Source organism: Carcharodon carcharias, chromosome 10 (genome assembly GCF_017639515.1).
Source record: "Carcharodon carcharias isolate sCarCar2 chromosome 10, sCarCar2.pri, whole genome shotgun sequence".
Lineage (NCBI taxonomy): Eukaryota > Metazoa > Chordata > Chondrichthyes > Lamniformes > Lamnidae > Carcharodon > Carcharodon carcharias.
Window position 1 is genome coordinate 138,257,995 of NC_054476.1, and position 13,323 is coordinate 138,271,317.

The window sequence follows — 13,323 nt, forward strand, 5'->3', positions numbered from 1 at the left end:
TTCTCCTTGGATCTCCACGATCTGAGCAAGACCCTAATTCCCGCCTTCTGCATGTCATGCTTATCCAGACGTGTTCTGAGATGGTGTATTTTCCCACTGGCGTAATGGTAATGGGGAGATGATCCCCGCATGGCCTTACTTTGCGCCCCATCAGTGGGACGCAAATCAAGTTCACACCGGCCTCCAGTGGGATTTGCAGTCCCCCATTGTGGACACCATCGGATGATCCTGCTGTGATTTCACGCTGGCATGAAACCGATATCTGCCCATCACGTCAAATTCTACACTCCTGTCGCCATGACGTCTATAACCAATGGGACCAGGCTACTCCGCTCTATTTATCACTCATGGGTTACAAGGTAATAAGGTGAATTATTTAGGTTCATGTTTTCCTGACCTCATTCTAAATGAATTATTTCCATGGTCTTTTAGATTGAAATTGTCCATTTGATGACATGTTTATTTGTCCTTTGCTGGGGAAAATTTCTCTCTACCCTTTATTCCTAAAGGCTCCTTTCAGGAGCAGGTGCACCAGACATCAAATACCCTCAGTATCTTACGTTATTAACTATTCTGTGTGCTGAACCTAGGCAGTTGGCTGTCCAGCCATGTTGGGCATCACAGCTGAGTCATTCCTATTTGCATTCGATCTGCCCATGCCTTTACTGACTTCATGGGCAGAAATTTTCACTTGGTGGGCGGGCCTGTGCTCGACCCGCTTGAGTGTGAAATGACGCACATTGACTTCGGCTGAGCATGCTGACGTCAACGCGCAGCCATGCGATAGATCGGTTGGCAGGAGTGCGCTGGAGTTGGCAGCTTGCCCACCAACAATTAAAAGGCACTTGGCTGGCTCGTGCTTGCCCCCCCCCCCCCCCACCCATCCCTCAACCACACAAGTAGTGCTCAGCGCTGCCACTCGCAGTTCACACTGGGCAGGCCTTAACTGGCCCGCCAGCATGAGATTGCAGTGCAGTGCCGGTCATGGGTGGTAGTCAGCTTCCCGACCACCCCTGCCCACACCCGCCGTACCTGCCTGCCAAGGGCAAAATCCTGCCCTATGTTTCCTTAATCTAATGATCCTCAGGCTGACTGCAGAGCCTCTAATGCTGCTAAATCAGCTAAAGGGTCAGGATGGAAACTGAAGCTGGGATGTGCTTGTTCTATCTCATGCAGCTATCCATTGTCTTAACTAGCTGTGCTTGCAGGACAGACTTTGGCTCTATCTTAATTGGTATGAAAAATTAGAATCCAAATCACAGAAAAAATTGATGAAATAAAATTAGTTACTCTGCACAAACAAGGTTTTATACTCACCTTACCATTCACCATAATATCAAAACGAATTCCATATGCTTTAAATAACGTTCGGAACTCTGCTCCCATTCCATTCTTATAATACTTAGCGAATCTGAATACGAATTAAAAGGAAAAATATTTAATGCTGAGGGGCTGCAAGATTTATGATAACATATCACAGACTGGAAAGATAAATGGCATTGAGACAGATCAGATACACAACTTCTTACTCTGGCTCATAGCCTTTGCAAATGTATCACTTTGGGTATTGTCACAGGTAACAGGTGAATCACTACAGGAGTTGTCTCAGATAACAGGTGTATTACCAAGGGTATTGTCCCAGATTACAGGTGTATTACTGAGGGTATTGTCGTAGGTAACAGGTAAATCACTACAGGTACTATCCCAGGTAACAGGTGTATCACTCTAGGTATTGTCCAAGAAAACAGGCTGAATCATACCAGATTTACCAGATGAAAAAAGATGTTTTACCCACTGGCCACAATGGCGGGTTCACGCGCCATATCGTCTCTTTCCCGGCACGTCCCACTTCATTAGTAATGCATTCACGGGAAACTCATCAGATCGCTGGTGGCAGGGCTTAGATTTGCCCACCACACTGTCACCTCAGTGTTTCCTCACTCCAGGCGTCATATTTAAAGCATACCAGAGCGCAGCCTACTCCATGCCTTCAGACCAGGACTGTTCCAAGTGACAGATGCCCCTGAAAGCCAGGAAGACAGCAGCCTCCAAATTTAGTGACGACTCTCTGGGCATCTGCTAAATGCATTGGAAGGCTGCCATGATGTCATTTACCCCTGCTCTGTCCACAGGAGGTCCACCCACCAGAGTCGGCAATCCAACCTGGGGACCAGTGGCAACAGCGGTCAGTGACGCTGGAGCACAGAGGAGGTCAGCCATCCAGTTCAGGAAGAGGATAAATGCTCTTATCCATTCCACAGGGTAGGTCAACAATCTCATCACTCTCAACTAACATTCTGTTAGATCCAGAATGGTTTGTTGGGTCTAAAGGAACCTGGTTGCATGCTTGTTTTGGGGTGACCGATATGGTACATGGATAGAGAAGATCAGTGGACCGTTCTCATAAGAAAACATTCTGTTTATGACCAAAAGGAACTTAGCAGCTACACTTGTGTGCTTACAACTCAAAACGCTGTCTTCACTCTTCAGGCTCTGACTACAGAGCTAGCCTGCGCTACTCCACTATTGGGTCACATCACATCACATCAAGCTCATGTGATTTTACATTACCACATTTGTCTTAAAGGTATATTACACATCAGACTACTATATCCCTCCCCCTTTACTCAGAAATACATTTTACAATTTTTCTCAATATCGAATTATTCACGCAGATAAATAATTTACAAAGTCAGTCTTTCTTGGGGTTTCCTTATGCATGCCAAGTGTCTCAGCTCTACAGCTTCTGATGTTTGATTCAGAACCTCCCTCACTGTAGTCATCTGAGTATCTGGTTCTTCAGTAGGTACCTGCAAATCTGTTTCTCCGACTCTTTCAGGTACAATTAGCCCTTCAGACACATCTGTACTCAGTTGAGTTCTTTCAACAGGAGACGTTGATTCAGTCACGGACACTGGTGGAATCATTTCTGGGTATTTTGTTTCTCCTCTTCTTATATGATCCACATGACTCCGTTTGACTCGATCTTCCACTTTCACGTGGTAGGAAAGAGGTCCTGTTACTGCATTTATTTCACCTAACAACCATATTGATCCTTCTCTAAAATTCTTCACAATTACTTTCTCTCCTACATTAAACAGCCTGTCATGACTGTGCCAGTCATTACTAATTTTCTGACTTCCCTGATTCCTCTCCACCTTCCCCCCCCCACCCCCGAGTTTGGCATAATTAGGCTCAATCTCAGTTGGAGATGGCGCTACATCAACAATTTCTCAGGTGTGACAAATGTTGTCATATGAGGGTTCGTTCTATAATGGAAAATAAAACATGTTAATTTGGTCGCTATAGAACCTGCAGACAATTTCTTCATAGCTGAGTTGAACGTCTGAACTGCTCTCTCAGCCAGTCCATTTGAAGAAAGGTGGTATGGTGAAGTTTTCACATGAGTGAGGCTGATAAATCAGTGAAATTCAGCACTCTAAATGCTGGAGATAATTTTACCCCTGTCGGGGGGATTGTGCAGGGTGGGCGCAAACCCGATCGGTGCCCCCGAGCAGGTCCGCGCTGCAATTTTACAAGGGCAGGCCAATTAAGGCTCGCCCAGCGTGATATGCACCTGGAAGCGCGAAAGAGCGCAGAAATCTCCCTCAGGGAGATAAGTTTTAAGTTTTAAAAATTTTAATAAAGAAAAATAAATTTTAGACAGTGTCACATGAGCTGGGACATGTCAATGAACTTGAATGAAAAAATGTATTTAATTTATAAACCCTTCATGAAACCTCATCCCGGCCATGGATGAGGTTCCATGAAAAATGCAAAGGCCGCCTGGGCTCTTTGCCTGCCCACCAACCTTAAGGTTGGACGGGCGGCTTTCTCAATAGTCTTAATTAGTTAATTAATGGCCTTTACAGGCCTTTGACAGTTCGGCGGGCGTGCAGCCGAACTAAAAATCTAAATGATGTGCGGTGACGTTGGGACACACGCCCGATGTCACCCCTTGTCATTTTACACCTCAGCAAGCAGGCCTGCCCCACTTGCCAATCCGAAAATTCTCCCCACTGTTCCATTGTCTGATATGACCACTTCAGGTAGCCTGTTGATTGAGAAACTTTGTCGTAGCTTGTTAATTGTAGCAGAAGATGTCGGCAACCTCACTTCATTTTTGTCCATCCATTTTGAGTGTGCATTGACAATAATTAGAAGCATTGTCTCCATAAAAGGTCCCACATAGCTGATGTGTACTCACACCCATGACCTCCCTGGCTACTCCCATGGGTGTAATGGAGCTGTTGAAGGTAATTTTTATACTTGCTGACACTGCATACAACTTCTCACTAGGTTTTCTATTTCTCCGTTCATCCCAGGCCACTTAGCTGCATGCTATTGCCTTCATTCTGGAAATTCGGGTAACAATGACTTTCGTCCTTTTGGAGGGACAATCACTCATGCTCCCCAAAATAAGATGCCTTCCTGGCTGGTTATTTTGTTTCTTCTCCAGAAATATGGTATCATTTAATCAGATTCTTGTTCTTGTGACCAACCATGAAGAACTTGATCTCGCACTTTGGATAAGACAGGGTCTCAATTTGTCCAATCTTTAATCTATCTAGCACATATCGGTGATGAATCCAGGAAGTTCAATAATAAAATTAATTCTTGAGGAATTGGAACATCCTCATCATTTACTTGCAAGGGCAAATGACTGAGTGCATCTGCGTTTGCAATTTGACTTCCGGGTCTGTGAACGAAAGTATACTCATACACTGCCAAGATCAATGGTATTATTTGTGCTTCCGTGTCTTCCTTTGATGGGCATTTTTCTTTCTGACACTGACTTTATTCTCGGCCTTCTTTTCGACTTCCTTATTGGCCAGGCTAATCTCAGATGTAAGCTCGACTTGAGTGAACTCAGTGGTTCAGTTTTCCAGAATTTCATCATCTGTGTGCTTCTTAGAAAATTCTGCGACTTTTGCCTCTAAAGCCTCTTTGGTTTCACGTCTCTCATTTTTTAGTTCTCCCATCTCTTTTTTTGCATTGGTGTACTGCCTCCTGGAATATTAAGCAGTGTCATGTCTTCTCTGTCAACTCATCCTTCATCTTACTTAAGAAGTGCAGAACTCTTTCTGTTTCTCTTCATACTTTTCCAGATGTACATACTTAGACAGGAGGGAAACTGGTCGTGTGTGAAGGTCTTTCGGCAGGAATTCACTTGTCTTTTGAAATCTCAGTGACAAATCAAGGTTGATTTCCCTCAGCCAGTTTCATCCTAGTAAACCTGGTCCTCTGCCTGCTACCACCATCAAGGATAATTTCATTCTTTGACCTCTGTAGTGTACTGTGAATACACATACGCCCTTGACTTGTTTGTTTTCTCCTGTGTAAATTTTCAATTTTGCATCAGTTTCTCCCAAATTTAGTTTACATTCCCCATGATTCAAGTATTTAAAAGTATGCTTGCCTATCATTGTAGTGGCTGCTCCAGTATCCACCTCCATTCTGATAGGCCTCTCATTCACTCTCATGATTACATAGGTAGGTCCTGTTCTTCCTACCTTTAAATTACATAACAAATAAATATCTGAATCTATTACTTCAGGCTTTTCAAAACTGTTAATCTCATTGGGTTTTTGCTTTTGTCTGAAAGCCTGCCTGATTCTATCTTTACAATGTCTCAAGAGGTGTTCATTTTGATGACAGAAAAAAACTTTCAATCTTTTTAAACTATGGTTCATTACAAGGTTGTCTGCTTCCACCTCTATTACCATTCTGCCATGTTTTTGCTGCTAAATTATCTGTTTTAATTTGACTGTTCGTGGTGGCTGCTTCCCGCTTCTGGGTAAAGCTTTGCACTTTTGCACTCTTCTTGGCTGAGGCTCCCCACCCAATGTGCAGAACGGTGTCATTTGCGCTCCCTGTATGGCTTTCGAGTCTCGCACTGCACCTTCCATTTCCAAAGCAATTTCCAATGCCTATCTAAATATGTTTCAGACAGTAATCTTTTGAATCGCATTTTCATTTATACCTCACACCAAACAATCTCTAAGCATATAATTGATAAATGAACTAAACTCGCAATATTCAGTTAATTGTTTCAGATTTGCCACATAACAAGCAACTGTCTCCCACACGGCTCTATTCCTTGAGTTAAATTTGAACCGTTGCATTGTCACCAATGGTTTGGGCTGGTAATGATTCTTTACGAGGTTCACTAAGTCATCTAAACTTTGAACCTGGGGCACTGGGTGCCAACAAGTTTTGAGTTAATCCATATGTCTGACTCCCACACGTGGATAAGAGGATCATGTGCTTCTTCCCCTGCTCCGCAATGTCGTTCGTCTGGAGGAAGAACGCGAGGCGTTCAACATAATGAGACCAGTCATCCAAGTTGAATAGAAAGGCTCCACTCTTACAAGTTGCAGCATGCTCTGAGGGGATTTACCGTGCGAGCTAGGCTCGATTTCAGTTCTTTTGATTTCCTTTGCTCTTTCTTGCTTTTTGCCTCATCCTTTTGCGTCTTTTCTTGCTTTTTACTCTCATCGCCAGTTTGTTGGATCCAGTGCTGTGGTTTGTTGGGGCTAAAGGATCTGGGTTGCACGCTTGTTTTGGGATGACCGAGTTGGTAACAAGACAGAGAAGATCAGTAGACTGTTCTTAGAAGAAACACATTCTGTTTACTTAAAAAAGGAACTCAGCAGCTTACACTCAAAATTCTGCCTTTACTCTTCAGACTCTAACTCAAGACTACCGACTACAGAGGTAGCCCACGCTACTTCATTATTGGGTATCAAGATCATGTGATCTTATATTACAACATTTGTCTTAAAGGTATATTACACATCACATTACTACACACTCCCAAACCATCACATATCCACAGGGATCTTACATCTCAAGGGACAACATCACTAACTCTCTCACACACCTTCATGCTCTTATCTTCTGGAGCTCATGCCCTCATCTTGTCCATGGCTCCACTCACCACACAAACATTCCATGCGGTGCCATGCATCCTGCTCACATTCTGTCCATTTGTTTTCATGCAGGAGAAGCTGGCTGACATCAGCAAGGAGAAGTCCCAGACCAGGGGTGGAGTGGCCCAAATTAGGCCCCTCACTCACTTTGAGGAGGGTGCTATCATGCTGACCGGTGAGGACGTGGACCGTGCCTGTGGCGATGGTGAGGTCAGCAGCGAACACCCTCGTGAGGATCCTGCACCACATCCTCCCTCTCTCAATGCAAATGTGAATGCTCTCTCTCCTGTTTTTGACTCTGCTGCCATGCACTAATTATCTCTACTTTGGTTCACAGGGAACTCTGCCAAGCGACTGACATCCTCAGCCATCCAGTCCCTCAGCTCCATCCACGTCCTCGCCTCCAGTCAAGAGGACACCTCCGCCATTGCAGAGCTGGAAATAAGCAGCTTGGAAGACCCGTCATAGTGCTTACCCTCACCCTGCACCAGCGCTTAACCACACACTCCACCAGCACAGAGACACACACCTTGGTGGGACCTAGATCTGGGGCAGGCTCGGGTTCACAATCTGGTGGTCACCACACGGACACATATCTGCAACAGGAGGAGGCAGGTTCAACCAAGCTCCCTGGCACTCAGAGAGCTGCTGGGGAACAGGCATCTGCGAGGTCCAAGTCAGATGATAAGTCTTTGGATTTGGCCTTCCAACTCATTGTGAAGAGTCAGCAAAGGTGGGGGAACATCACACGGAGCTGTTGGAAGGCCTGAACATAGTAGCGCGTGAGTTAGAGGAATGCCTCTGCCTGCTCTCTGCTGAAGTGCTGCCACATATGTGCACGTGGAGGCCTCCATGGGGAGGATGGCAGATGCCATGCAGACCCTGGTCCAGCAGAACACAGGGATGCACACATACCTGCACTCCATCGTGGTGACCATGGAAGAGTTCCTGCAGTGGCAACACGAGAAGAAAACGGGACACCTCGATGTCCCTCCAGATGTTCCTTCCCCTCAAGGAGTCAGCCAAGGATGCTTGGTGCCTGAAGGGCAGAGGAGTGGCAGCTGGACACCCCTGGGTTATTCACTCAGGAATCTCAGAGGCTGTCTTCTCCCTCCAAGTCCCCTTTCCCTGTAACCCCTTCATCCTTGGTCACTGCAGAGGGAGCAACTGGCCCACAGGAGGACATCTAAGCAAGCCAGGGCCTTCAGGGCCTTGGCTCTCCAGGGGACCCATGCCGAAATCATCGGAGGCAACAGGGCTAACCATTGCACAGGCTGTCTCCATCCCTGCTGCAGATGTCAGGGTAGCACCTAGAAGAAGTGGTAGGACTAGAAAAGTTTAAAAATTCTGATCACAATTGATTGCACAGGTGAACACATTTTGTCACTTTATAATCTGAAAATATATTCACTCTCACTGAATAATGTGTAAGGTTGTCTTTCAGCTTCAATGACAGGCTTTGCGAGTCCTCCTACTGCATCCTCCCCCCACTAGCAGTTCAGCTGCATGCAGCCAGCACACGAGTGATTCTGAAGGGAGGAGTGTGTGTGTGGCAGGGCCTTTCAGAGCCTAGTGCAAGCTCTCTCCCATGCACGTGGAGCCTTTCTCTATCACACTCATATCACTGTCCCAGCATTTTCAACACTGCCTGCTGGGATTCTCTTTCAGTTGTCCATCTGAGCTGACCTGTATCTATGCCCACCCACTGATCACAATCCCATGCTGCACCTGTGCCCGTCCAACACGAGGCTCTGCTCACTTTTAATTTAACAAACATTGTCATGGTAAAGATTTTCATTAGCTCCCCCATCCTTTCCCCTCCCCCATTCACCCATGTCCTTTCCCCCATCACTGTGAACTCCCCAGCATCACCTTCCGCCTTCCCCACTGTCACCTACCAACCTCAACTCTTGTCTTTCCAGGATGTCCAGGTGAATGTGCATATTCCCGACCTTCATGAGAATCCCATCCGCATCCATAGTGACCTCCCCGACATCCTCCTTCCCATCCCCAGGGTCTGTGTCTGCCTCGGTGTCTCCACCAACCACCCTCGATGCTTCTTCTATCATTACTGATGCACCCACACCCTCACACCCTACCAGCTCCTTCTCACACTCGCCATTCCTTTATACCATTCCCCAGGGGGCAGTCATTGACTCCGCAGACCCCTCTCTTGCATCTTCACCTGAACATTCCCCCCTTACTCCCTCCTCCACCCTTACTCCCTCCTCCCCCCAGACACCCACCCTCTGAGCTCCCTCTCCCCCCAGAGTCCTTCCCTTCTCCAAACTTCCTTGCTTACACCTTCCTCCCCCTTACACCTACCTCCACACGTAGCATTTTCTCCCATTACACCGTCCTCAACTGGAACCCTCCTGCCCCCCTGACATCGTTCGTCCCGTCTCCCAACCTCACTCCCCCAACACTTTCATTCCTCATCCCACCTCTGGGCCAACCACATCCCCCTGACAACTTTGTTCCCCCCACCCCCTCCGAAACTCACCCCTCCACTGGTACACCTTTCTCTCCCACTCACAGCTAAACCTTTCTTACCCCCTCTCCGATCATCCATAGTAGCCCATGGCCAAGACCATGATGTTCAGAAGCAGACCCGAAGTATCAATGGTGACCATGGAAATTGCTGCAATCCCATGACAAAGACTGTGATGTTCCGAAGTAGGTCCAAAGCATCAGTGGAGACCTCCCACTTTCTGAGAGCTAATTCGCAGTGAGCCATGTCCATGAGGATCCATGCAGCACGCGATGCACCAGGGTCCTATAGCTGTCAGGTTCCAGCATCACCTTCTTCTCGGATGTCTGTGATCTAAGCAAGGCCCTAAAGGTAAGTCCCGACTTCTGCACGTCACTCTTATCAAGATGTACTCTGCACCTGTGTGTTTTCCCGCTGGTGTGACGGTAAATCGGGTGTGGAGATGATTCCAATTGGGCCTTACTTTGCATCCCATTAGAGGGTTGCAAGTCGTGTTCACACCGGTCTCCAGTGGGATTCACGGTCTGTCATGGCGGACACCATCGGATGATCTTGCTGTGATTTCACTCCAGTGTGAAACCAATTTCTGCCACTTACACCAGATTCTTGCCCCTGCTGCCCACCATGAAGCCCAACGCCAACAGAGTAGGACAATTCTGCCCAAGAGGTTTATCACTCTAGGTATTGTCACAGATACCAGGCATATCACTGTGAGTATTGTCCCAAATAACAGGTGTATCACTGCAGGTATTATCCCATATAACATAATGCTGTTGATGCGCTGTATACTGACTCCCAAGAAACATTTGCTGAAGTGTCATATAATAGATCTGCCAGCAAAGTTGAAGCTCATAGAATAAAAGGGAAAGTGGCAGCTTGAGCATGAAGTTGACTGACAGGAAATAGAGTGTGGTGGTGAGTGCTTTGTTTTTGGGGCAGGTTAGTGGGACTAGCTAAATTGCTCTTGCTCAGACCCTGCACAGGCTTGTTGCACTGAATGATCTCCTTCTGTGCAAGAACCATTCTCTGATTAGAGTCATAGAGTTATACAGCACAGAAACAGGCCCTTCGGCCCATCGTGTCTGTGCTGACCAATAAGCACCGACCTATTCTAATCCCATTTTCCAACACTTGGCTTGTAACTCTGTATGCTATGGCATTACAGTGCTCATCTAAATACTTATTAAATGTTGTGAGGGTTCCTGCCTCTACCATCCCTTCAGGCAGTGTATTCCAGATTCCAACCACCCTCTGGGTGAAAACACTTTTCCTCAAATCCCCTCTAAACCTCCTGCCCCCTGCCTTAAATCAGTGCCTCTGGTTATTGATGCCTCTGCTAAGGGGAAAAGTTTCTTTCTATCTATGCCCCTCAGAATTTTGTACACCTCTATCTGGTCCCCTCTCAGCCTTCTCTGCTCTGAGGAAAACAACCCCAGCCTATCCAGTCTCTCTTCATAGCCGAAACGCTCCAGCCCAGGCAACAACCTGGTGAATCTCTTCTGTACATTCTCCAGTGCAGTCACATTGTTCCTATAGTGTGGTGACCAGAACTACACACAGTACTCCAACTGTGGCCTAACTGGCGTTTTATACAGCTCCATCATAACCCCCCGCTCTTATATTCTATGCCTCGGCTAATAAAGGCAAGTGTCCCATATGGCTTCTTAACCACCTTATCTACCTGTGCTGCTGCCTTCAGGGATCTATGAAAATGTACACTAAGATCCCTCTGATTCTCTGTACTTCCTAAGGTCCTATTCTATTTATTTTATTTTACTTAATGCATTAGGTTCTGTCTCAGATACCCAGTATGTTACAGCAGGTATGATATGCTGGATAACAGGTGTATCACTCCAGGTATTTTCCTAGATAACAGGTATATCATTGCAGGGATTTCCGCCCCCCCCCCCCCCCACAACCACACACCCCCCCCCCCCCCCCCCCCCCCCCCACCCCAATGTGGTTGACAAAGCCCTCAACAGTGTCTGACCCATCAACTGTACCTCCATCCTCATCCCTTCCCCTCCCCCCCAGAAGTATGATCAGGTCGCCCTTGTCCTCACTTATCACCCCTTCATCCTCTACATTCAAAGGGTCATCCTCCATCATTTCTGCCAACTCCAGCATGATGCCACCACCAAACACATTTTCCACTCAAACCCCCTATCAGCATTCCGTAGGGATCGTTCCCTCTGTGACACCCTAATCCACTCTTCCATCACCCCCAACTCCTCGTGCCCTTCCCACGGCACATTCTCATGGAATCGCAGAAACTGCAACACCTGCCCCTTTACTTCCTCCTCCTCACCGTCCAAGAGCCTAAACGCTCCTTTCAGGTGAAGCAGCGCTTCACTTGCACCCCCTTCAATTTAGTCTCCTGCATTCGCTGCTCCCAATGCAGTCTCCTCTACATTGGGGAGACTAAATGCAGACTGGGTGATCACTTTGCGGAACAACTTCGCTCAGTCCACAAGCATGACCCAGACCTTCCTGTCACTTGCCATTTCAACACACCACCCTGCTCTCATGCCCATGTGTCCGTCCTTGGCCTGCTGCATTGTTCCAGTGAAGCCCAACGCAAACTGGAGGAACAGCACCTCATCTTCCGATTAGGTACTTTACAGCCTTCTGGACTTAACATTGTGTTCAACAACTTCAGATCATGAACTCTCTCCTCCCGCTTCACCCCTTTTTAAGCCAATTTTTAAATTTTTATTTATTTTTAATTTTTTTTACTTATTCATTCTTCTTTTATTCATTTTTTAAAATTTATTTTTTATCCTTTATCCACAACACCACCCCCACCCCCCCACCTCGCCTGACAGGGCTGTCACTTGTTTTTACGTTTTGTTTTCACCAATGCTGACCCTTGTTCTGTTATTAACACCTTCTGCTAATTTACCTTAATGCCACTCTCAGCAACTTCTTTACTCTTCACCACCAAAGTTAACGCTTCCTTTGTCTTGTGTCCATGACATCTTTGTCAATCTCTCCTTAGCTGTCACATATCCCTGACCTTCTATTTTGCTCTCCCTCCTCTTAAACAGTATAAAATCCATCACATTTAGCTCTGAAGAAGAGTCATATGGACTCGAAATGTCAACTCTTTCTCTCTCCACAGATGGCCTGCTCAGTTTTTCCAGCATTTTCTGTTTTTAGTTTAGATTTCCAGCACCTTGCAGTATTTTGCTTTTATATCATTACAGGTGTTGTCCCAGATAATCCGTGTATCACTGCAAGTATTGTCCCAGATAACAGGTGGGTGATTCATGAAAATCATGACACAGAGACTGTCTCTTAATCCATTAAGGTAGGCCCTTTGATATTAAAGAAGTAACTTAAGCTCTGTGCCACCTTGTTGACAGCAAATAGGAACAACCTTGGCACTTCAGCCGGTTGGTCGATCTGCAGGGAAGTCACATTGCTTGGGATTTCCAGTGCAGTCTGCAATCAGGAAAATTAACTTTAATGGGCTTACTTACTGAACTTATATTTGCTTTATTTTTGTATTTACTTCATCAAACATTCTGTTATATTTACTTTTAATTTGGAAGATACACTCAAAATGTATTCATTTGATTATGATTTAGTCCTTGTGCTGGATGTTTAAATGGTGGCTTTGGCCCTTGAATGCTGTTGCTTGTTTAGTTTCAATGTGCTCATGTATTATTGCTCACAATGTTACTGTCCTCTAGCATTGAGCCCTGAGGGTCTGTGAGGAGACTGAATTGCTGTTCCTCGGTTGCCAATAATCATACTCCAATGACGGAGAGCAAAACAACTTTAACTTCACAATGACTGATTCCAAGGGTGATAAGGAAAGAACAAAGAATGGTGGTTTGGTGCACATTATTAGATGATGCATTCAGAAACAGAAAATGGAGATATTCAAGAGACAGA

At 46.1% G+C, this 13,323-nt stretch overlaps 1 protein-coding gene across 1 annotated transcript in view; it reads right to left on the reverse strand.

Annotated features, from left to right (window-relative positions):
* Nucleotides 1-13,323, reverse strand: part of p2rx5 (purinergic receptor P2X, ligand-gated ion channel, 5) — a 146,503-nt gene that overhangs the window by 22,194 nt on the left and 110,986 nt on the right. The window contains exon 9 of the mRNA XM_041197860.1: nt 1,318-1,411. Within this exon, the coding sequence (XP_041053794.1) occupies nt 1,318-1,411 (94 nt within the window). The remainder of the gene's footprint in view (nt 1-1,317; nt 1,412-13,323) is intronic.